At 41.2% G+C, this 25,024-nt stretch overlaps 1 protein-coding gene and 1 long non-coding RNA gene across 3 annotated transcripts in view; one reads left to right on the forward strand and one right to left on the reverse strand.

Moving 5' to 3' along the window:
* LOC139012301 (uncharacterized) overlaps positions 1 to 25,024 on the reverse strand; it is a 72,096-nt gene that overhangs the window by 34,468 nt on the left and 12,604 nt on the right. The window lies entirely within an intron of this gene.
* POPDC3 (popeye domain cAMP effector 3) lies at positions 828 to 20,345 on the forward strand. 2 transcript variants are annotated; one of them, XM_070418009.1, is made up of 4 exons: positions 828 to 973; positions 16,099 to 16,833; positions 18,795 to 18,903; positions 19,877 to 20,345. In XM_070418009.1, exons 2-4 carry the CDS (start codon positions 16,349 to 16,351, stop codon positions 20,156 to 20,158), a joined length of 876 nt encoding a protein of 291 aa, XP_070274110.1. In that variant the 5' UTR covers positions 828 to 973; positions 16,099 to 16,348; the 3' UTR covers positions 20,159 to 20,345. The 2 variants fall into 2 exon arrangements, with proteins under 2 accessions (XP_070274110.1, XP_070274111.1); XM_070418010.1 differs by lacking the exon at positions 828 to 973 and adding an exon at positions 3,087 to 3,153.

Consider the following 25,024-nt stretch of genomic DNA (forward strand, 5'->3'; position numbering starts at 1 on the left):
GCTCCAGCTGCAGCAAAGGCAGTCCGGTGGTGCTGGCAGCCAGGGAAAGGAAGGCCCATTCTTGCATGAATCTTCATGTATCGGGCCTCTAGTGTTTATATAAAGTGAAAGCAAGGATATTGAGAGAAGGGAGGAGATGGAAATTCTTGAGGAAGTTGTGTGTTTCACTGATCCCTCATCAACCATGACATGGTTTTATCCCCAAAACAAAACAAAACTTCACTAAGTTCATAGGATGAAAAAATGCATTTGATGTTTGCCTTAAATTGCATGCATTTGACTTATTCCTGATTTGAACTTTGTTTTGATCATTTGCACTTTAATATTGTTTTTCTATGTCTATGATCTTTACCCCATTGCTTGAGATGCTTATTTATTTGAATCAAGATATCAACCTTTCTCTATCATATACATCCAATATTCCCATTCGCTTCTGGCCATGTATCTCATTTAGTGTATGGTGTATATGTGTGTGGGGGGCGGGGGGAGGAGGTAAGAGTGGAGAGTGAGAGGGCGGATTCACAGTAGCTTTTCATTCCAGTAGTCATCTCCACCGCTCTCTGCCTGTTATAATAGCAAATAACAGGTTTATGTTATAACCGTGACCAGTGTTCACTTCCGAAACCCTGTCTTTGCAAACTTTGTCCGCAGCGGCCTCTAGGCTTATAGGAGTCCTGTAAGGCGTGGGCCACAGTGCCTGCTCCCTGGAGGCCCGGGCCGCCGCGGCTGCTCCCCCCGCCCTCCCCGAAGCGCACTGGGGCGCGCGTCCGTCCCCGGCGCCCGTCCGCGCCGCTGCGCCGCTCCGGAGCTGCCTGTCACCCGGCGCCCACGCGCGGGGCGGGCGCCAGCGGGGTGGCCGGCGAGGAGCGCGGGAGCCGGGCGCGAGGGGCTCCCTCGCGGGCCAGCGCGCTGGGCTGGGGGCAAACTTCTGCGGGCTCGAGGCAGGAGCTGTGCGCAGGACCGGGAAGGAGAGGTAAGAAGGGACCGGGGCCGCAGTGGCCGCAGTTTTCCCGGAGCTGTCCGCACCCTGGCACCTCCTGGCGCTCGGGGCAACTTTGCCGGCGCGGCTTCTGCCCCGGCCCCGGCCCCGCCCCGGGAGGGGGGCTGCGAGGCCACCGACCTCCCGGAGCGCCCGTGCTTCGCCGCCCACTGTTCCGCGCTGCTCGCGAGGCGCTGGGCGCCCGGCCCCGCTCAGGCCAACTGCGAGCCGGGGGTGCGGGCGGCGCCACTCGCCGCGGAGGGTCCGCTGCCGCGGGCTCCTCGCGCGCCGGCCCCGGGGAGCCCTCCTTCGAGGCCAATCGTCCCCTCCGATCTGTTGGTTTGACTCTCGCCCCAGGCACCTATGGAGAGCAGAGAAAAAAGACCGGCTTTTCAAGGGAGAAAGGCCAGTCCAGGAGGACCTGGCAGTCTTAAACTTCACCTTGGGGAAGTCGTGCAGCGTGACTGGGAGTTGCCTGTCCCTTGTCTGTAAGGGGCTTGGCTAGGGTTGGGGACCCTGGTTTGGGGCAAGAGAAGGCTGCCTCATCAAAGGTCACCCTGACCTGTTTTCTCTGTTTGGGGATCGCCCTGCCAAAATAAATAAGCGAAGGAAGGAAAGAGAAAAGAAATCTGAAAACCACTGAATTACCTCATACCAAGGTCAGTTACAGAGGTATAATACATAATGAGAGTTTGTATTTTAGAAAAAGACGAAAGGCACAGAATCAAAATGCAGTAATTAGGCTATGGCACACACACAAAAAAAAGTTTTAGCCAGAAAACATTTGCAAAAATTGAAAAATTTCCATATGTAATTAATACATGGAAAAGTAGAATTAGAAGCCTGCTTTTGGACATAATTTAATTTGATGTACTGAACTTTTAGAACCTGACGAGCTTCCTTCCCGACTTTTTACTGTAACTCTTGTAGTTAGGTATTTTGAATTTGCAAACTTGCACACTGCAGAGTTTTATGGCACCCTTAAAAATTATTGCTCTCTGTTCACACTAAGGTTCAGTGGCTATTTTCTTTTCTGTTATTTTTAATATCAGAAACTGTTGCATGTTCATATCCCTGGTGTGACAGTAAAGTTACTTGGCCTTGTTCTTTGTGGCAACAGAAAATCAAACAAGGACTATGTCAAAACAAAATATAAACAAAAGTTAGACCTCTTTCCACGTTTGCAAAATGAGATCTGGCTGATCTCAGATGAACTTCAAGTCTCTTTTCTTCCCTGAGAGACTGTGTTTGTCTTTTGAAGAACTTGGGATACTAATATTAACTGAAATCTCGAGTGAGGCATTATCCATCCTAAAATTTTATGCTGGGAGACATCGTTGAGTTTCTTTCATCTAATCAGTCTCTCAAAAGCTGAATCATTGTGCATCCTATGCTTCTAAATGGCGACATTATGTGCTATTAAATAAAAATGTGTCATGGGAAACCAAAATCCCATGCTTTTGCCACAAGACTGACTCACAGGGCTGACACACCGAGGCATTCCTGTCTGCCTGTTTGGTAACAGCCTGCCGGAAAGATCCAGGATGGTTATGAAGCATTTGCTGTAGTACATGAGCAACACACGTAAGCAACACAGCCGTCAAGAAGTTTCTAAACTGCTTTGGAAAATATCCAAGATAGATTTGCAAGCCTGAAAATTGTAACTAAAATCATTTCTTGTGGGGTTTTTTTTTTTGTATTTTTTTTTTTTTTGTAAATATGGTTGTTGGTCAGCTGCGATTATGATTTATAGAGAGTAAATAAGAATTTACAAAAGTATATTGAATCATTAAATAGATATTTTAAAGGAGCAGGAGAAATGTTTCTTTTATCTAAAGAAAATGTTTTAAAGTAGAAAGTTACAAGTATTTTCCAAATTAAATAAATAACCCAAAGTTGCTGACTTAAAGTCCCTGTAGTAATGTTGGATCCTCCTCAAACCCAGAGAATTCGCGGAGTAATTCTCAGAGACCCAGAGTGAGACCTCAGAGTAATAGCCCCTAGTGGCTCTCACACACTCTGAAACTGAAGGAGGTGAGGCGGCAGATTTAAGCTCTAGAAAGACAAGCAACTGGCTGAACCTATGGAGAATCTTCATCTCTCCGAGCCTCGTTTTGCACTCTGAACAATGGAGATACTAACTAGGCTGCAGAGTTGTTGTGACTCCTAAAGAGGTGAGTGTGTGGAAGGCCTCGTGCCTGGCACGTGGGAAGAGCACAGGCTAATCTTAGTGACCCTGTCTTCCTTAGTAGGCATTTGTTTATTGACTGAACAGACTGCAGGAGGAACAGGTTACAGAGTTTACTTTTAATTTCAAAAAACTCTGTGTGGCAAAGTCTTGATAATTGAATCTGGGTAATGGGTATGTGGGGGTTTACTATATAGTACTTTCTGTTTTTGTATATGTTTAAAATCTTTCATCAGAAAAGAAAATTAAGTGTGAATCTGAAAAAAAAAACCCACATTATAAGATACATTTCTAATATTGCATTTCATTTTAAATTGCAATTTTTAAAATTATTCTATGTAGACTGGAAGAATAAACACAATTATATAGAGGAAGATTTGGGTGGGGAATGGAACTAGAGAACAATCCATAGTGATCTTCAATTTTTTGTGTGGAATTTTAAATATATATACATATATAATTATATATATGTATATATATTAATATATATGTTTTTATTGATTTTTTTAGAGAGGAGGGGAGTGACAGAAACACCGATGAGAGAGAAACATCGATTGGCTGTCTCCTGCACGCCCCTGAGTAGGGATTGAGCCTGAAACCTGGGCATGTACCCTGACAGGAATCGAACCGGTAACCTTTTGATGCATGGGACAATGCTCAATCCACTGAGCCACACCAGTTGGGCAGGAATATTTTTATTATAAAAAAGACCCCAAAACATGACAACATTGATGTGTTGTGAATTCTGATTGATGGGCTCATGAATTTTTATTATATTCTTTGAAATTCTTGTATTTTAAATTTTTCAAGTTAATATAAAATCATTTTATTGTTTTGTAAAATTATAAAGAATGCAAATAATATAGATATGTACACAAAGTAATAGTATCCCAGCATCCAAAAGTAGCCATCCTTAACATTAAGTGAAGATCATTCTGTTTGTCTTTCTTTGCACTTATACAAATAGAAGGATTCGGACACATTAATATGTAATGTACTACCCCAGAGACTCATAAGATGTTTTTGGCTTCTTTGTTTTTGTTCTTTGATAGAAGTTCTAAATAACAAGCTTATTTGTATTTTGATTTTTAAGACTTTAAACTGTATTTTAAAGTATAGCATTTAGCCCGGCCAGTGTGCTCAGTGGTTGAGTGCCAACCTATGAACCAGGAGGTCACGGTTCGATTCCCTGTCAGGGCACATGCCCAGGTTATGGGCTCAATTTCCATTGTGGGGCATGCAGGAGACAGCCGATCAATGATTCTCTCTCATCATTGGTGTTGCTATCTCTCTCTCCCTCTCCTTCCTCTCGCTGAAATCAACAAAAATATATTTTCAAAAAATATATAGCATTTATTTTAAAACTTACTATGCAACAACTGACTTTAAATGAGTTTTAAGTAGCTGATGTTTATTCGTACCTAAGAAGTATTTTTAGCTATGTAAAACAGACCTCATAATTTGAAACTGGGCTTAGTGTCACCATTCGAATTTCACTAAAATGCAAGCTCCATGAGGGCAGGGATTTATTATTGAATTATTACATATAGTAATAACATTTTCCTAGACATTTGGAAGTTAATGATATAGTCACTTATCATTCTAATGCAATAAAATGTTCTAGAACAATTTGAGCATAACGTGAATTTTGCACTTGATTATGCATGATTTACTCAGCAGAAACACCAGGTACACATATTAAACTGCAACCAGCTGCCCTGAACCATGTAGGAATACACAATAAGCAAACATGCACACACTTCAGATGTCTAGCAGCTACCTTGGTTCATCCTGTGTTATCCTGAAAGATGGTGTTTTGCTGTTCTTTTGCATATGTGAACTTTTCTATATAAAAACACAGTCATTGCCCAGCCGGTGTGGCTCAGCTGGTTGGAGTGTCCGCTGGTGCACTGGAAGGTCGAGAGAGGCAACCGATCCATGTATCTCTCTCACATCGATGTTTCTCTTCTCTCCCTTCTTACTCCTCTCTAAAATCAATTAAAACACACACACACACACACACACACACACACAGCCATTCAGCATTTTGATTAAAAAAATGCCAAATAGTGCATGACAAAGGAAAGCTTCAATACTGAAGAGAAGCTTGAGATAATCAAACATTTTAAAAGAATTTTAAAAGAATCATGAGAATATGTGGCATTATTTTCTGAACAACAGACATAAGGGAATAATTCACATTGTGGGTCATGACAGGCAACGCCGCAAAAAATGTAAGAAATATCTGTGGCTGGAATAACTTTAGATTCTGTGAAGTCAATAAAAACAAGGCTGAAAGAAATAGAAGAAATGAAAAGATTGGGGAGCATGTGGATTGAGCACCAAACAGTGAGCAACCTTTCTCCCAGAACAGCCTATCTCTATACGATTTCCTGGAGAGAAATCGCCACACCTTGCAGAAGTGCTCTTTTTAGCATTAGTAGTGGCTGGTTTGGTGGTTTCCAACATCGCTGACCCTGGTGTGTGGGCCACCCAGTTATTTAGCCAGAAAAAAAAAAAAACTAGAAAAGATTATACACAAGTAGCACACAAACTTTCTAGGTGTGTTTGCCAAGAAAGTACATGAGAACCTTAACTATAATGAACACAGAAAAAGTGAGTTCATTTGCTGAATATAGGTCACTTGAGGAGAAGGAAATGAAAGGGTCTCCCTTTGACTCATATCAAGAAAAGACTGTTTAGCCCTGGCTCGGTGGCTCCGTTGGTTGGAGTGTTGACCCATACAGGTTGTGGGTTCGATTCCCGGTCAGGGCACATACCTAGGTTTCGTATTCGATACCCTGTGGGGTCGCATACGGGTGGCAAATGTTTCTCTCTCCCCCCTTCCACTCTTTAAAATCAATTTTTAAAACCCCCCACACATATCTTTGGCTGAGAATTAAAAAACAAAAAAACTGTTTAATGTGTACATGAATCCACTTCTCTTGGTATCTTTCATCCGGAACTTCTGGTGCACTTACCGCATGACATAACAGCAGCTTATCCAAAGTAAGTCCCTTCCTGCTTGTCCCTGTAGCCATTTCCAGGATATGGAGGGTCAGAAGAGCTTGAGGTGGAACATGTGGATTGTTTACCTTCAGCAATCAAATGACAAACTTGACAAGGAGAGGTTTCTTGCTGTTTCTTCAAATCAAGAATTACTGAGCATTGGTGATTCAACATAGGACCCACCCTTTCATCCCTGTGTTGCTCGAAAAATTGTAATTTTGTAAGAGGACCTTTAAATTCATTGAATCTAGAACTGAAGGGAGAGAAAACAAGAATGCCTTTGACGTGTCCTACCTACTACATCCATATTTAGATTCAAACTGTACATGAAGCAGTATGTTGTGGTGGTTAAGAGAATAGGTGCTTGCATCTGTCTGCCTGACAGTGCATCTGGGCTCTATCATTTGTGTGTCCTTAGGCAACCTACTAACATCCCTATACCTCAGTTTTTCTCATCTGTAAAATTGGCGCAATGAAACTACCTAGTTCAAAAACTTGTAATATTTTAAGGTTCTTAGAAACATGTCTGGCACATAGAAACATGTCTGGCACATAGTAAGTAAGCGTTTACTAAATGTTAGATGCTAGTAGTAGTAGCCATGGTTGTAGTCATAGTAATAGTGGTATATGAGGATTAAAAACATGGCAGCTAGATATTGCATTTCCCTTTGCTCAACTCAACTGAATTTGGTGGAGTCACACAATTCAACAATTATAGAGCTATTTGTTTTGAGTTTCTGTGGACTGTCTTTTGTGTGTGAGTCTCTGGGTGTGTCTGAAATGTCAAGTATTTGCCCAATACATAATGGTTCAATTTTACAAAGAACTGACTAAGCTGAACGTCCACCAAGGAAATATGGTATTCCAGGAATTTTGAAGATAATAAATTTGTGTTGTTTTACGTCACTAAGTTTGTGGTAAAAAAAACAAACAAACTTTGTAACAAATCACTGCAAACTTAGTTATGAATGACATAACTATTCTGGAAGTTGCCTATGTGTATAAATGCTTAGCAGTGTTGGGGGCACCTGACTCCATGAAAGGAAAACCTAAAAAGTGGTGCTGGGAACTACAGTGAATTTAATTGTAATTCTCAGGGCCTCTCATCGGTCTTGTTTTCCAGATACCAGTGAAGAACAATTTGCACCTAATTTTCCTGACATAAATCTAGCAAGCATTGAGCGTCTTTTGTTTCATAGATCTGTATCCCACGTCCATCATAAAATGTAGATTTTTAGATAAATAAGCCTCATGTATAGTGAGTACTCATCATTATGTGTGTATTCATTTCCCATTGCTTTGTAAACAAATTGACACAAACTTAGTCAATTAAAACACAAATTTCCTTGGCCTTAAAACCTCCATTGAAAAAGGAAAAACACAGTTTTAGAAGCCAATAAACCCTCTCTTTTAAAGGGCAGTAGGTGATGTGCACTTTCTCTTCAACTGTGAGAATTGATGTCTGGAGCATGTTTGCATTCTGACCTGAGCATCTTCTTCTTAATAAAAAAATTATGCTCATGAAAAAACCCCACAAATTTATTATCACTTCGTTTTTGTGGGTCAGGAGTCCAGGCACAGCTGATGTGGATCCTCTGCTCAGGGCCTCACAAGCCTGCAATCCAGGTGTCAGCCACACTGCTACACTCCTCACTTGCAGTTCAGGGTCTTCTTCCAAGCTTTGAGGTGGTTGGCAGAATTCAGTTCCTGTGGTTGTAGGACTGAGGGTCCCAAATATCTTGGTAAGTGTTGGTTTGAGGACTTCTTTGAGCTCACAGAGACCATTGCAATTCCTTGCCTTGTGGCCCCTATATATAGGCAGTTCACAACATGGTGTTTGCTTTCTTCCACGTGAATAGGAATATGTCTCTCTAATTTCCAGTTCCTCTCCAGTCCTACAGTGGAGTCTTATGTAACTTAACATAATCACCAGAGTAACTATTCCAGCACCATTTGCCATATAATGTCACCTAATCAAGGGAGCATCTGTCCCATCCCACTCATAGGTTCAGCCCACACTCAAGGGGAGGGGATTACAGGGCCTGGGCACCAGTGGGGCAGGAATCTTGTGGACCATCTTAGAATTCTGCTTACCATAGTATGTGGTAAAGTGAAAAATCGAACCTGGCTGGAGATAATCAAATGTGACTTTGGTTGAGATGTGAGAATAAGAGAAGTCCAGCATAGCCTGTAGGCAAGTTCTCTAATGTCCTCAAGTCTCAAGAGAAGCCAAGCTCTCTATGAAGGTCAAAGGCACAGTCCACCTAGGAGCCTACTGTGCATGAAGAGAGTCATGCATGATGTGAAAACAAAGGCTGGTGTGGACCCTATGGAATCCAGAAGGCCACAATCCAATCTCCAGTACAAAATTTAGGAGATTGTCTGTCTAGGATTTCCAAAAGGTATCATCAAAAAGTGAAATGAGGAAGTGAAACCATGTCATAAAATGGAATTTGGGAAAATGGAATTCTAAGGCAAAAAGTTTATAGAGTAATATAAAGCACCCTAGCCGGTTTGGCTCAGTGGATAGAGTGTCGGCCAGTGGACCGAAGGGTCTTGGGTTCAATTCCAGCCAAGGGCATATACCTTCCTGGCCCGGTCCCTGGTCAGTGCATGTGCAGGAGGCAGTCAATGGATGTGTTTTGCTCTCATCGATGTTTCTCTCTGTCTTTCCCTCTCTCTTCCACTCTATCTAAAAATCAATGGAAAAATATCCTCCGGTGAGGATTAAAAAAATAAATAAATAAAGTAGGATAAAGGCCAAGAACTATAGTAGGGTTGGCCATCTATGTAGGCAGACACAGATGGTGACATCTATGCCTTGGATAACATCTACTGACTGTAACAAATGAATATTGTAGCCAATATCATTTACATTCGTATCAACTCTGTTCTTAATCTTAGATAATTCTTCCATATTTATACACTTATACATTATGCATATGCACTGCCTGCACAGCATCATGCCAAGTCTTCATTTCCTCTCTCTGTTACTTGAAAGATTCTAGACCAGCACTGTCCAGAAGAAATATAATGCGAGCCATGTATGCAATTTTATATTTTCTAGTAGGAACATTAATAAGAAGTAATGGGGAAAATTAACTTTAATGTTTTCTTTAACCCAATATTTCCCAAAACATCATCATTTCAACATGTAATCAATATAAAAATTATTAATGACATATTCTTTATCTTTGTATTAAGTCTTCAAAAGTCATTGTGTATAACACATCTCAGTTCAGACCAGCCACATTTCAGGTTCTTAACAGCCACATGTGGCTAATGGCTACCGTGTTGGACAGCACAACTCTAGAGTTTTATCAAAGGCCATGATCATGGGCGTTTAACTTTGACGCTCAGTTTTCTCTGTACACACTTTCTATATAATCTTGCCAACTCCAGTCTTTAGTCATTGTTGTCCTGTGTAATAGTAACTATTAAATATGTGTCCTTCCAGCTTATTATTTTTTGTTGTGAATTCAAGACCAAGAGCATCAGATTAAACATAGCTAGAGCTGAGTCCCCCTTTCTTCTGATTTCTTTCTGAATTTTGGGATCTCCTACCATTCCCAAAACTCTCCAACCCTTCTCTGCTCCTCTGTGTCAGTACAGACACTTCTTCTTTTGACTTCTCCTCATAGTCTAATAAATACTTTTATTTATTTGTAGTCCAACACCTGATCCATTGAGTCAGGTATTGGGCATCTCTCATTTGGGCTTCCTGACTTATTGTTAACCTGCTTGTTTGAAAACTACCCCAAACACTACTTTTCTACCTGAGCAATGTTAGCCTTATCAGTCAGTGAACATTTGTTGAAGACTCACTCTGTTTTAGATGAGGGGAATTCCAAGTATTTACAGGGGGAATAGATTTAAGTTGGTCATATGGAATATAATACAATAACTAATAAATAATAATACAAGAATAAACTCTGTGTTTCACATACTCATAACTGTAAACCTACTTATCCGCACACATGCCAATCGATAAAGCTTATATCTTAAAAATACACATACTATGTTAATTTCTTTTTAAATTTAAATATGAGAGAATAAACATATTATGACATACATTATTTAAATATATATAATATAATGTAAATATAACATATATGTGTGTGTATATATATATATATACATATATATATACACATATATGTATAATGTATAACTAGCATAATAGGCTAGTTAGATCGGACAGCGGAACGACCTTCTAGAGGTCCTTCCAGTTGACCTTCCGGATGAAGCTGGGGCTGTGAGGGCTGAGGCAAGCCACCGCAACTGCAAGGGTTGAGCCCCTTGCATGAATTTCGTGCATTGGGCCTCTAGTATATATATATATAAAACCCTAATATGCAAATAGACTGAACGGCAGAACAACCAGTCGCTATGACATGCGCTGACCACCAAGGGGTGCACACAGAACATGGCGGACATTGGCAGCAGGTGGCAGAGTGCAGAACATGGCAGGTATCAGCCGAGGCAGGATGGTGGAGCAAGTGAGCAGGGGCGCCAGACTAAGGCTGTCATCAGGGCAAGCCTCTGGTGGTTACTGAAAATTCTTTGCTCCCACATGCCACGGTCTCACCAAGTGCTCACACCCACTGCCAGCGCCAGAGATGCCGCTCCCATCCACTGCCAGCTCCCAGTGCTGGCCCCGATCACTCGGCACTGTCAACGGGTGTGAGCAGTGGCTGCCAGCCCCGTCTGCCCCTCAGGGCTTCTCCACCTCCCCCTGCTCCTAAGGGGAGATCGGGGCCAGCAGCTGCTCCCACCCACTGTAGGCAACAGCTCTGCTTGCACCCGCAGCCGGCGCCAGAGCCACTGCTTGCACCCGCTGCTGGCGCCGGCCCCAATCACCACGCTGTCAGCGGGTGCGAGCAAGGCCGGTGCCATCAGCGCGTGGGAGCCACAGCGGTGGGAGTGGGGCTGCCGGCAGGAGACTGGGGGGACCACAGTGGAAGGGGCTGGGCGGGGGCATGGAGGATGGGCCGAGACCCGCCCATGTGCCCACCATAGCCTTGTGGCCCACAGTTCCTTTCAAGGTGCACAAATTCATGCACTGGGCCCCTAGTACATTATACTAGTATATTATAACCATCAATATAATGTAATATAATATATGGTGGAAGCCTATAAACAGGTAATAAAGGCCATAAAAACTCAGGGTCTCTCTCTGGCTGGATGGCTCAGTTGGTTGAAGCATCATCCTATACACCAAAAGGCTGTGGGTTCGATTCCCCCATCAGGGCACATACCTAGGTTGCAGGTTCCTTCCCTAGTCGAGGTGCATATAATAGGCAACCAAGTGTTTCTCTCACATTGATGTTTCTCTCTCCCCCTTTCTCTCCCTTCCTCTCTCTCTAAAAATAAACAAACAAAACTCAGAGCCTACAGAATGTTCTGATGTCTCCTGACCCTGACCCCCTTTTCTGTCTTTAGTTCAGTAGTTCTTTTGGTTGCACATCAAAATCCCTGATAAATTTATGAGGGGAAATGCCAGTGTCTGTGCCCCCAACACAGGCCTTAAGTAATTCATTAAAGCACCTCTAGATTTGGGCCCCAAACATAAACCTGCTGTTAAGACCTGCAGCCTTAATTCCGTTTTGCCCCTCCACTCTATATTTTGACCCACATTTGGAGTAATCAATCTTATATTCCACGTAGAGTCATGTTATTTTAGAACTAAAAGGACCTCTTATTATTTTGTCCAACTTTTTCATCTTACCACTGAGGAAACACGTCTAGAAATAGTAAAAAAAAATCACATAGTCATTTAGGGATACAGCTAAGACTAGATCCATTCTGTTAAGTAGTAATGCGAAATGGACCCACTACATAACAGAATGGTATGCTAACACCAGTACTACAGCCACAGAAGGACAAGTAGGGATCAAAGAGCAATGCACCGAGTAATCAGCCGAGAAAGACAGCCTAGTGGTCAACCAGGAACGGACAAAGCTGAGGCCCTGCAGAGGAGCAGCGATAATTCAGGGGCCATTCAAGAACAACATAAAACAATGCCTCTCAAACATGAGTGTGCGTAGGGATAAACTGGGAGCTTCTTAGGGATTCATCTTCCTGGCTCAGTAGTTCTGGGGTGGAGCCAGGGAAGGGTCATTTTTTAAAAATCTTCAAATATATATAGATTTGAGAGAGAGAGGAAGGGAGAGGGAGAACAAGAAACATTGATGTGCCCTGACTGGAAATCGAACCGCAACCTTTCAGTGCAGGGGGCAATGCCCAAACAACTGAGCCACACCAGCCAGGGCCAAAGTTGTTTTTAATCAAATCAGTAATTCAATTGCTTTGTTTAAGGAGCTCAAGGTTGTAAGAAGACAAAAGGATCCCCCCTGCGAATTTGGAGTTGTGCCCGACATTTTACCTAAGTGATGTCCCCATTCCATAATGTCTCTGTACTGAACTATCTTGGATGTTGGGATCTTCCCCACGTCTGTTCCCCTGGGTGACAGAAGCTAGACCATCCATTAAATTGGATGGAGACTTGGAATCCAGAAGGCAGATTGTTTGCATCTCTTCACCAATGATTTTCAATCAAGTGTGGGCCCAGGAATTTTTAAAACACGCAATACTTGACTATTTAGTCAGGAGCACTGACCTCTTTTCCCTTAGATTGTCAAATTAAGAAATGACAATGCCCAACACAACAATAGCCATCCGGTGTGAATGAATTAAAATTATACCTATTTTTTTGTCATATTGGTAATATATATATTTTTTGGTGTGCTGCGGAATTTTAGCAATTATTTTATGTATGCCATGAGATGAAAAAGGTTAAAAATCACTGCTCTACACCGATGCATTCACTTAACAGTCACTGAGTGCCAGGGGTTAGAACTACGGAAATATTTCTCTTTGTCCCTTAAGGATTTCAGAATCTAGGAGAGAAAATTAGTCGATGTTGAATAGTAACAAAGCAAATCATCCCATGAGTGGCTTTCTATGCCTTTGTCCCTTGTAGTAGTCTAAGCATTATGGATTGAGCAGTACAAGCAGATATAGCAGGTCTTAAATATGCACTGCTGGGATTATTATTTTCCTGGCAAAACAGTACTGGCAGAATATCCCACTTAGGTCTCCCAACACATTAATATATCAGGTCGATGTCCTTGAAAGGTGGCAGTGGCTGCTGGAGAGGCATGAAGCTGAGTGGAGGGGGGACTTGCGCTTCCACCCGCTGTGGTGACTTACTGCCTCTTTCACCTGAAGCAAGCAACTTTACCAATCTTGTGCCCTGCTTTCCTCATTTGTAAGCTGGCATGATGATTTAGATCCTGCCTCCCTCGTGACAGTCAGCGTGATGCAATGAGATGATAAATGTACAAGTTCTGAACAGATCAATGTAATTTCCGAGCTAATCTTCATTAGTTTGCCACCAAGTTTATATCACATTTCAAACCTTCCTTTATATAATTACTCAGGGTCTCAAATTTTAAAAAGAAAAGCGGGGGGGGGGGGGGGGGGGGGCGGCGTGCGCTTGGAATTACTGTGTTCATTTGCATTCAAGTTTGTCTCCATCATTTGCATCTCCATGTGCTAACTGCTTTGGTAGGGAAGATAGATTTTGTTGCCTAATGTATCCATTGTGCCACTTTAGCATTCCAGCGTTTATTTACCCAAAAACATGACTTAAGGCCTGCAAGCCTTTAGCAGCTGGCTGATGAATCATGTTCAGCGTTCATGCAGCACTGCTGGCACATAGCGAGGGAACACTCGTGCTCAGCACCTGCCCCTGTCAGTCCTTCCTCTTCTAATAAAGTGCATCTGTTTTGGTGACTGAATAAAAACACACCAAGTGGAGAAAGGCAGGGTGTGGAGTAATGTAATCAGGGCAGTGATACAGTGTCAGGGATAGAAAATGGCTCGGTAGCAGCTTATTGGAACCGAAGCCAAGTGGAAAGGACCCAAAGCACAGTTCCTCTTACAAACATAGAGGGTCACACTCCTGGGATATATGTGGCCCCATATATCCCCCAAGTCAGCATTTTAAGGGGACAAGCTATCCATAAGCTGCCTTCTGAACTGCCACAAACGGTTTACCTGGCCTTTCCCCCACTAGAATCATTTTAACATTTTGTCAAGGATTATAAATTTTTAAGGAAGCTCAAACCAAAGCTCAGAGCTCCACGAGCAGTGCTCTTTAATACTGGCTGCGGTGGTTGTTGGGTATCCTGAGGAAGTGATTAAGTGAAAATGCCCTAGTTTTAAAAGTAAAACAGCAGGGAGATTGACATTTGCAGTTTGGTATTTCACAGTCCTCACTCCTCCCTGTATTTTTAACATTTTTTCTTTGAATATCTAGTCGTATATAGTTTTGTGTTTTATTTAAAAGAGGAGAAATTAAACATGTTCAGGGTGCTGGTCTCCCTTGAATCTCAGAGTGTTGGGGGTGGGGAGGTGGTAATTAGGGGGATGCAGAATGTTCGAAATGTATTTGAAAGCAAGTTGAGTCAAAACAAAAATATCACTGTAAGTTATAGGTCTAGTTAATGTTATTATTATTATTATTATTATGCTTATTTTAATGATTCACCTGGTAAGCATCCTTAAAGTCATCACTTGCTGACAGAGAATCCCTATCCAAGATGGAAAATCAGGAACTTCAACAAAGCACCATCTTTCTTTCCATGTCTAGTTCTGTTCCTTTTTTTAAACTTCAGCCAAGTCATTTTCACCTCGTGTACATATTTTTTCTATGAAACAGAATCTGTGATACCTGATATTTTATTAACAGGTGTTCTGGAAGTAATCTGTCTCAAAAATAACCCTAAATATAGCACACAAGTTCAAGGGTTTTGAATGTTAATTATGACTTTAAAGCATCAATCTAACGAATGCTTCACATCGAAGCCATTTATTGTTAAGAAACCTGGTGATAAAGGATACATATCCTACAGCTCTGTCATCATGGTTTAAATATGTGACTCAGATCACATATTAGCATTTTTACCATATGGCTGAAAGGGTAGAGAATATATGTGTAGGGAAACAAGTCGGTAACATTTTGACCATCTGGTAAATAAATATGCCAGTAGCAGGAACTTTCATATTTATTTAGTTATATGGAGGCAACCTTTACTCTGGAATAACCTCTAATACAGTAAAGTAGAACTGAATTTATATTTCTCAAATAATTTTGATCTAAGTCACTGCACATTTTACAGCCTATTATATGCTCTTAGTATCTGACGTCAATTACCAGATGGTGGTTTATTTATTTATTAGGGCTCCTTAAAAGTGCCTAATTTAAAACATCTTTCGGAGGAGGCCACAGGATAGGATCCAGCATACAGGCTCGAGTGCTGATGTCCTGCTCTGCCACCGACCACCGTGTGGTCTGGGATAAATTGCTTGGCCTCTCTGAGCCTCAAATTCTTCATCTGTAAGGCGTGAATAACATGGTCAAACAGCGTCTCTCGGAGGGTGGGCCATTGAGGACCAGGCACTGATGCATCAAAATCATGTAGGAAGCTTGTTCTAAATGCCAACATTGTAGCCCTCCCTCCAGAGAAGATTCTGAGTCAGCATGTCTTGGAAACAGTCTATGAATCTGCACTTTTAGTCACTTTCCCAGGTGATTCTGAGGTACATGGAACTACTGTTATGGAAACTGGCTGACTATAGCACTTAGCTCCCTTGAAAAATATGATATGTAGTTGTCTAGTCCTAACAAATACCAAAGTGTCTGTTAATAATTTTTTATTATTAATAAGCATAACTCTAAAAATGAATTTGCATATCCTAGAAATTTAACACTTGACAGCATTGGTGCTTAAAATATTCCAACTTTATGGAAAATAGGAGCTCATCTTGAATAAGTAATGTTGGTGATTCATTTAAATACATGTCTCAGTTTTCCTTGTTTAACTAGACCCTTTTTTTTCTTCTTCTTCTTACATAGGAAACCACAAAATATTGGTGGACTAGATCTAAATCAGGAGCCCTGATGAACTTACCGAAGCTAGCATGGGATTCTGTTTTTCAAGATCCAAACACACCAGACCCTTAATCACCACAACTCCAGTGACCAGGCTTTCTCCGTGTTTGTGAGGATTTAGCGAAACTCAGGTGATGGAAACGCAAAGGACTTAATTACTCATCTCGATATCATCTAACATCAATGGGAAAGTGAACCAGATGGTGGTACAGCCATGGAAAGAAATTCAACTGTATGGAAGGACCTAATAGATGAACACCCAGTCTGCACACACTGGAAGCAAGAGGCCGAGGGAGCCATTTATCATCTTGCCAGTATTTTTTTTGTAGTAGGTCTTATGGGTGGCAGTGGGTTCTTCGGACTCCTCTATGTCTTCAGTTTGCTGGGGTTGGGCTTTCTCTGCACTGCTATCTGGGCTTGGGTAGATGTCTGTGCCGCCGACATCTTCTCCTGGCATTTTGTGCTCTTCATCATCTGCTTCGTGCAGTTTGTTCACATTGCGTATCAAGTGCGCAGCATAACCTTTGCCCGAGAATTCCAGCTGATGTACAGCTCCATTTTCCAGCCTCTGGGGACCCCTGTGCCCGTCTTCAGAATGATTGCTCTGAGCTCTGAAGTGGTTACTTTGGAAAAGGAGCACTGCTATGCCATGCAGGGAAAAACCTCCATTGACAAGCTCTCTTTGCTTGTTTCAGGAAGGTTTGTACTGTTGGTGCTTGAATGTCTTTCTTCTACAATCGTTTCTAGCTTGTCTTCCTTTCTGCTACATTTTCTATCTCAGCATAGCATAGTCCTGGGTGGCATTTCACACCCTGAGGCATGAGAAAGCCCCTGACACATGAGTCCTGGCCACAGGCCATAGGCATTTAGAGTACATGGTATTATTTACCCGAAGCAAGAAATAATCTAAAGTCTTAATCGTTCTTCTTATAAATCAAATGTATGAATTGAGTTATTTGAATATGCTATGTATTTCCAAGATAGTTATTGAAAGTCAAGATGAGTACTGAATTAATACAATACTTTTGTTATCATGCAAAGTATTTTAAATAGACTCTCTTATGCCAGTCTTTTAAGTAATAGAGATCATTAAATTTTATAATAATCAGTTTTATAATGATCAACTCTTTCAGTAATTTCTAGCAATTGACCATTTGCTAAAAGTGAGGTGGGCATAACTCATTATATATACATATATGTATATATACACATATCCTATATAATAAAAGGCTAATATGCAAATTGTCCCCTCGGGAGTTCGACTGCTCGCTATGACGTGTGCTGACTACCGGGGGTGGCACAGAACAAAGGAAGGCCCCGGCCGGCAGCAGGGGGGAGGAAGGCCCTGATCGGCTCTGATCACTGGCCAGCCCTAGGGACCCTACCCGTGCACAAATTTCATGCACCGGGCCTCTAGTATATACATACACACACACACACACACACACACACACACACACACACACTGTTGAACTTTGAACAACACAGGGGTAGGGATGCTGACCCTAACAGAGTCAAAATCCACATATAACTTTTGACTCCCACAAAGCTTTACTAATAGCCTACTGTTTGACCAGAAGCCTTACCCATCTCTTAAACCAGGGGTGGGGAACATCCGGCCCCCAGGCCATATAAGGCTGTCGAAATCATTTGGTCTGGCCCTGCCAAGGCATTAGGGGTGAGTTAATTAAGTGTTTGACCAAATACAAGGCTAATTTTTAAGTTGATAATTTTGTATGGCCCATGAATGATAATAAAAATATCCAAATGGTCCATGGCAGAAAAAAGGTTCCCCACCCTTGAGTCCTAAACAGTCGGTTAACATATATTTTGCATATTATATGTATTATATATTGTATTCTTTTTTAAATTTTAGAGAATATTCTATTTTTTAATCATTTTTTATTTTTTTCTTTATTGATTAAGGTATTACATATGTGTCCTTATCCCCTCATTGCCCCCCCCCCCCATCTCCCCACTCATGCCCTCACCCGCCTGGTGTCTGTGTCCATTGGTTAGGCTTATACACATGCATACAAGTCCTTTGGTTGTATTCTTACCATAAAGTAAGCTAGAGGAAAGAAAATGCTATTAAGAAAACTATAAGAAAGAAAAAATACATTTAACAGTATTTATTGAAAAAAATCACATATAAGTGGATCTGCACAGTTCAAACTCATATTGTTCAAGGATATATATATATATATATATATATATATATATATATATAAAACAAAGTTTGGGGGAAGAAACAATATGATTATTTTCTTTAAAAGTTAAGTATTTAATTTTCAGAGGTATTTACAGTGGTACCCCTTAATGTTCTTCAGTGTTCTATTTAATTTAAAATCTGACTGAGTGCACTGAAACTTTTTATCAGAGTGTAATATACATGCAGAGATGGGTACATATCATAAATGTACAGCTTGATGAGTTTTTTGATGAATTTTGCTCAGTATTCCAGAATCCTAACTGTATGAGGAACATCAGTACATGAATCTTACAGGAGACTTGCCACTTACTGTAATGCAGGAATTTAATCTTTGCCCTTAAAAATTTTAATAGCCAAAAAGGTCCTCAGAAGCCTGAACCCTCCCCTCACCCCAGTTATGTGCTGGCTTTCTCTTTCCTCATCAATGCTGTTCTTTGTGTCTGGGTAGGATCAGAGTGACAGTTGATGGCGAATTTCTGCATTACATTTTCCCCTTCCAGTTCCTGGATTCTCCTGAATGGGACTCACTGAGACCCACCGAGGAAGGCACTTTTCAGGTAACGAGCGCACGCAGTGAACACGGCCTCTTCCACACAGATAAACAGACACAACAGCAGGTGACAGAGGAATAATTTATACGTCACTTTGGAACGTACTATGCAGCATGCATGACTTTCTAAAGCTGTTTGACTCTTGACGATTAATGTCAGTTTATAGGGGTCCAGCAACAAGGAGAAGAATGAGTATTTCATATGACAGAAAGGAGCCTGTGAAAAGTAGTCTTACATTTTTCTTTGCTTAACTGCATATATGGGAATGAAAATCATTTGAGATTTGACAGTACACTACACACTGCCAATGTGACCGTTGAGAAATACACCAAGAACAAAAAAATCTGTCCTTATTACAAAATAAGTTATTTTTGAAATTTAAGATGCTGATGGATAGCAGTTGTTTTCTACCAACAAAACGTTAAACTTCCTGTCCCTGCTCTGCTGCCATGTCTGGGAGTTTTGAAAGATAATCAGTTCAGGAGGTTCTATCTATTATAGTATATACTGTTTTCCTGCAATTAATACATATAACATACATGTGTGTCTACAAATACAAATTCATATACATATGCAAGATAGGGTAAATTCTATTTTGTACTATCGAAACTGGATTAGGGTTAAATGTCCACAGTCTTCAGGACTGACTGGAGATACTTCTCTAACATTAGCCAACTTTATTAATTTTTAGTATAAGTAGCTCTCACTTCAATAAAAAGAAAAACATAGATATCTGACCTTAGAAAACAGATAAATTGGAGATGGGCACAATATTGTGACTATTCATGTTATAAATTATGTATAGTAATACATTTTCTGATCTCTTTTTCTATTTTTTACAGTATGTTTTGGGTCGGTGGGCTTTTTTCACCTATAAAACAAAATGGACATCATTTAAAATGTGGGGCACAAAAAATGTGACTGGCAGAACTTTTCTTGCTCCCTAATCTTTGTTTATACCTGGTTTTATTGTTTTTAGGTAACCCTCACAGCAGAAACTGATTGTCGATATGTGTCATGGAGGAGAAAGAAATTATATTTGCTCTTCGCTCAGTATCGTTACATCTCCCGCCTGTTCTCAGTTTTAATTGGCAGTGACATTGCAGATAAACTCTATGCCTTGAATGACAGGGTATATATAGGAAGAAGATACCACTACGATATACGGTTACCCAACTTCTATCAACTTGCAGGTCCTGAAAAGCCCAGATCACCCCTGATAAGACATTTTCGAAATTCCAGACAACACTGTGATAAATGACATTGAAGTCTGAAGTTTTATAATTATAAAAAAAAAAAGACTCTCTTCATCATTCCCCAAATGAAATAGCAAAATACAGAAAATTGAGATCATTAATATTTTTTATAAATCAAACTCAGAGGCAATATGCCATTGCCAGCTGCTTTATTCATCTCAACTTCTGCATTGTGAATAAATTTTACCAATTTTTCTGTATTTCTTATTTGAACAAATGGGGAGGGGGGGATGAATATGGGCAGTTTGTCCTTTCCTGCATCAGAACTGGGAGAATGAAATTCTGCTTTCTCCAACATTTCCTCCGATTGATCTGTGGTCTTGCCCTACGGAGTTCAGCGTTGCTTCTCTAGGAGCAGGCGGTAAGTACTCTCAGCAGGAAACATATGAGTGTTCCCAGAATTCACTTTTTGCTACAACTTCTGATGAAAGCAAGATGCATTATTGTGGTAGGCAGCAATTATTTATTTTAAATGGGAAATTATTTAATATGCCTAGAAAGTAGAACAAATGTGACAGATGATAATATTCCAATCTTGAAGGCTATTCTGTTGCTACACATCATTCATCAGCTTAATCTTTACAATAACATCTTAAACGAGGCATTTCATGGAAAACAAAAATGCATAATAATTACTGAGTAAAAAGAATACCCATGAACAAGTAGTAAAAATGTTGCACAGCACTTTTATTTCATACGTTCAGCTGAAAGGGCAAGTGTGAGTGGTTTGATGGGACCCTGAGGGACTCATAGTGAATGCTCCACCGACCAAACAAATAAGGGAGCCGGCTTGATAAAGAAGAGCTTAAGAAAGGACAGGTCCTCAGTCACAAATCCAATCCCTATTTTTAGAAAACAGTTGTTTTTTTAAAATCACATGCAAGCCATGTCCTTTGGGGGAAAGATATATCATCATAAATTTAATAAATGTGTATTGAGCACCTACCATGGCTCCAGGTGCTGACCTGGGCAGTGGGAATACATCAGGTAACTGACAAAGGTCCCATTCCTCACAGAGCTTACATTCTGGGTGTGGAAGACAGATAATAAAATTAATAAAATAAAATAAACAAAAAACTGGAGTTAGAAAGAGAGTGCCATGGAGAAAGGTAAATCGGGGAAGGTGGATAGGAAAGTACAGTGCAATTTAATAGGGTGGTGGTCAAGGAAAGGCCTGAGTGAGAAGGTAATGTTTGAACAAAACCTGGAAGAGGCAAAGGAACAATCCCTGCAGATATCTGGGGAAAGAGCAATCTGGGCAGAGAGGGGAGCACCTGAGAAGGCCTTCAGGTCTGAGCAGGAGCAGCTGGAAGGCCAACATGGCTAGAGCAGAACCAGTGCTAGGGAGAGAAGGCAAAGAGTGACTGGGTGGGGTCTAATAAGTCATGGTGTGATATGCCAACTAGACCCTAAAGTAAATAGATGTGTCTACAGTTCAAGAGAGAAAAGTTTGGGAGTATTTCAGAGAGAGATGATATTTGAAGCCATGAGATAGCCAAGGGAGTGAGTGTAGATTCAGAAGAAAAATGGTCCAAGGACCTTTCCTTGGAGTTCCCTGTTATTAAGATGGGGGAAAGCCAGCAAAACATGAGAAGGCCAGTGAGGCAGGAAGAAAATTAGAAGTGTGGAGTCCTGGAAGCCAAGTGAAGGAAGTGTTTCAAGGAGAAGGGAGTGATGGACTGTCTGAAGTGTGGCTGACAAGTGATATGAGGTCTGGGGATAAACCATTGGGTGGAGCAGCAGGGAGGTCTTTGGTAAACTTGTGGGAGCAGTTTTAGTGGAATCATTGGGGACAAAAACTTGACTGAAGTAGGTTTGGGGGAAATGAAAGGAAAGAGTTTGGAAGAGCAAGTATAAGTAAGTTTTTCAAGGAGTTTTGATGTGAAAAGAAATAGAAATGGACAGCAGCCTGCACAGGAAATAAGGTCAAGAGAGAGAATGTTTTTGTTGTTGTTTTGAAGGTAAGAGAAACAATGGCATATAGGTATGCTGATGGGAATGATTCAGAAGAAAGGGGTGAATTGTTGAGAGATGATGGGACCCCGTGGCCTTAAACAGGAACATGGACAATTAATCATTAGTAAGGAGAGAAGGCAGAATACATGGGAAGACAGTTGCTGGCAAGTGAGAGATGTTGTAGAAACTTGTAAAAGTTCTGTCATAATCCCTTCTGTTTCCTCAGTGACCTAAGAAGGAAGTCAGCAAGGACAATGGGGAAGTACTGGGATTATGCAAAGTACATTAGTTTTTCTGTATGTTAGCATCTGCCGTAAGTCATACAACGTGACAAGGGCTAACTCAGTAGTCTGGACTAGCTACTGAGCTACCCAAGTTCGGCATGAACAGAGGAAATATTGGAGGGGTTTTCTGTCTCCGGAACACCGTGGCCATCAAGGGCAGCTGCCTGCCTGGTGCAATTGAAGGCCTCGCTAGCTTGTCAGTGGTCTTCGAAATGGCTCTGGGGGAATTCATGCCTTGGAGTCTTTAAGACTTTGTGATACTAAATATTAAAATAAAGCTCCCTAAGTAGAAGCCACACCTTAAGTTAGTACCAGCTAATAGTTTAACAGGGGTTAACTATCAGATCACTTTCTAACCATGAAAGTCAACTGAGAACAAAGCCACACAGAAATGGGATGCAGGTTTTTCGCTCAATTCATGTGGCAGACAGAGAAGACTTTATATACAAGTTTTCCAGAAATCTAACCACTTTTAAGATGAGGGAGGAGGGCAAACATGACAGGATATAGGCATGCTGGAAGAGCGGTAAAGAGATGATGTGAAACCTTCACACTTATGTGTGGGGCTGGCGCCATCCCTCCATATTAACAGATATGCTATTATCTGTTTGCACCCAGGTTTTCTCAAAAAAAAAATCAAAATCCTGAAATAACCTCTATGTATGTACTCCGCATCTTTGGTTTGAAATGTCTAGCAAATAACATTTCACTATCTCAAAATAATCAACCCAGATGGAAAGAAAAAAATACGTATATCCTGGAAAAGTACCCCTCAAATGCAACATCACAGTGTACTTAAAATTTCATTTCTATTAAAAATTGGGCTCATTTTCATCTCAGCCTAATTTTTCCAGTACTAAATTCCTTTGATTCATTTATTCCGGGTAAAAATGCAATAAGATGAGGAACTGGTTGTTTTCTTGCCTTAAAAATGCTTCATGGCTTTGTACACAAGATCTGTCTATGCATAAATAAATGGAGCACCTTATTCAAAAGATATCAAGATTCAAGGCCAAGACATAGAGCATTAAACCAACGGCAGGCTTTTGTAAGCTCAAGGCTCTTTGCAACTGTACAGGTTACAGGCCCATGAAGCCAACCCTGGCCAAGAGTTGTCCCTAGGACTTGAAGCAATTAGGGTGATTGCTGTGTGCTTTTCTGCCCTAAATGTCATGGTCAGGAAAGACTAAGAAGTAGACTGAGGGGTAAAGAAGTGGCTTAAAAAGAGCCCATAAACACCTCCATAGGCAAGTTCCCAGGGGCTTCTTGCACATTCTTTACTTCACCTGGATATTTGAAGGCTTCCCGTCCCCACAGGGGGCTGGTCCTTTGAACCTGATTTGACCTTTGTCTAAACCTGAGGAGGGAGCCACATGATTTGCCCTGGACTCCACACTCCTACGAACACATGGTGCTGTGATTAATCTACCATAAAAAAACAGTATAATGCTCTCTGAACATTACGGGGTGAGGAATTTTCTCTCTTCAACAGAGGAGCAGAAGGAAATTCATTTGCTCTCTGCTCATCTGGGTAAGCTCTGGGTGGGTGTCATGTTGTTACACTGTACAGAATTGACTTGGCAGAGCATTACAAAGTGAAATCCCTCAGCTAAATTGTCAAAAGCCATAAAAAAAACATACCAGGCAGAAGTTCATACTAGAGGCCCAGTGCATGAAAATTCATGCACTCGGGGTGGGGGGAGCAGTGGAGCGGGGAAGGGCCCCTCAGCCCAGCCTATGCCCTCTCACAGTCCAGGAGCACTCAGGGGATGTCCGACTGATGGCTTAGGCCCACTAAGCCACAGTCTGGCCTCTTTCTGAGGGAGGTGGCCAGTGGGCCAATCAGGGGATAGTGCTGGTGGGAAAGCGGCCGTCCCTGCCCCCCATTGCCCCACTGCTGCCACTGGTCGCCACCCCCCACCCCCCCCATCGCCATCCACTCCCTCTTCCCACTGGCACACGCCTTGGCTCCAGGCACCACCTGCTCGCTGGCCCTGCCCCCTGCCCACCAGTCGTTCCACTGTTCAGTCGATTTGCATATTATGCTTTTATTATATAGGATTATTTTAGAGCAACACATTATACAACATTATGTACTCGAGATTCCTGGTTTGACCAAGGGCATAAGTGGCATTGGAGTGCACTTTCTAACTGGGTTTCATGTTCCATTACATTGCACATGATTATAGAAGAAATTAACCTTCAAAAATGGTGGTCCCAAATTAAAATTTTCTTAGTAAAAGACAGTTTTTACACAAACTAGAGAAATTAATGGGCCCAATTAATTCCATTATTTTTCTTCATTCTACTAAAATTTAACACATATCAATAAAAGATACACATAAATATCAAAATTGTATTGACCAATTATAATAAAATACAGGTTTAATTTTATAGAACTTTGTTACTTCAAGACCAAAAATCTTACAATAATGAAAAGATGTGGCAAGATTGAAATAATAATTGTTTTAGCTCTTAGTTATCTCACCATGAATATTACCATCATTTAATGCTGGGTTGTACATTTGCATATAATATCAGCATGATTTGAACATAATTTGGAGTTTTATTATTATGCTAAATTTGAGTAGTTTTTAAAACTGCTAGCTATTAAAGATTGACAGGGAACTT

The sequence above is a fragment of the Myotis yumanensis genome, unplaced genomic scaffold, assembly GCF_028538775.1.
Source record: "Myotis yumanensis isolate MYYU_CA2020_CCGP unplaced genomic scaffold, mMyoYum1.0.hap1 SCAF_6, whole genome shotgun sequence".
NCBI lineage: Eukaryota > Metazoa > Chordata > Mammalia > Chiroptera > Vespertilionidae > Myotis > Myotis yumanensis.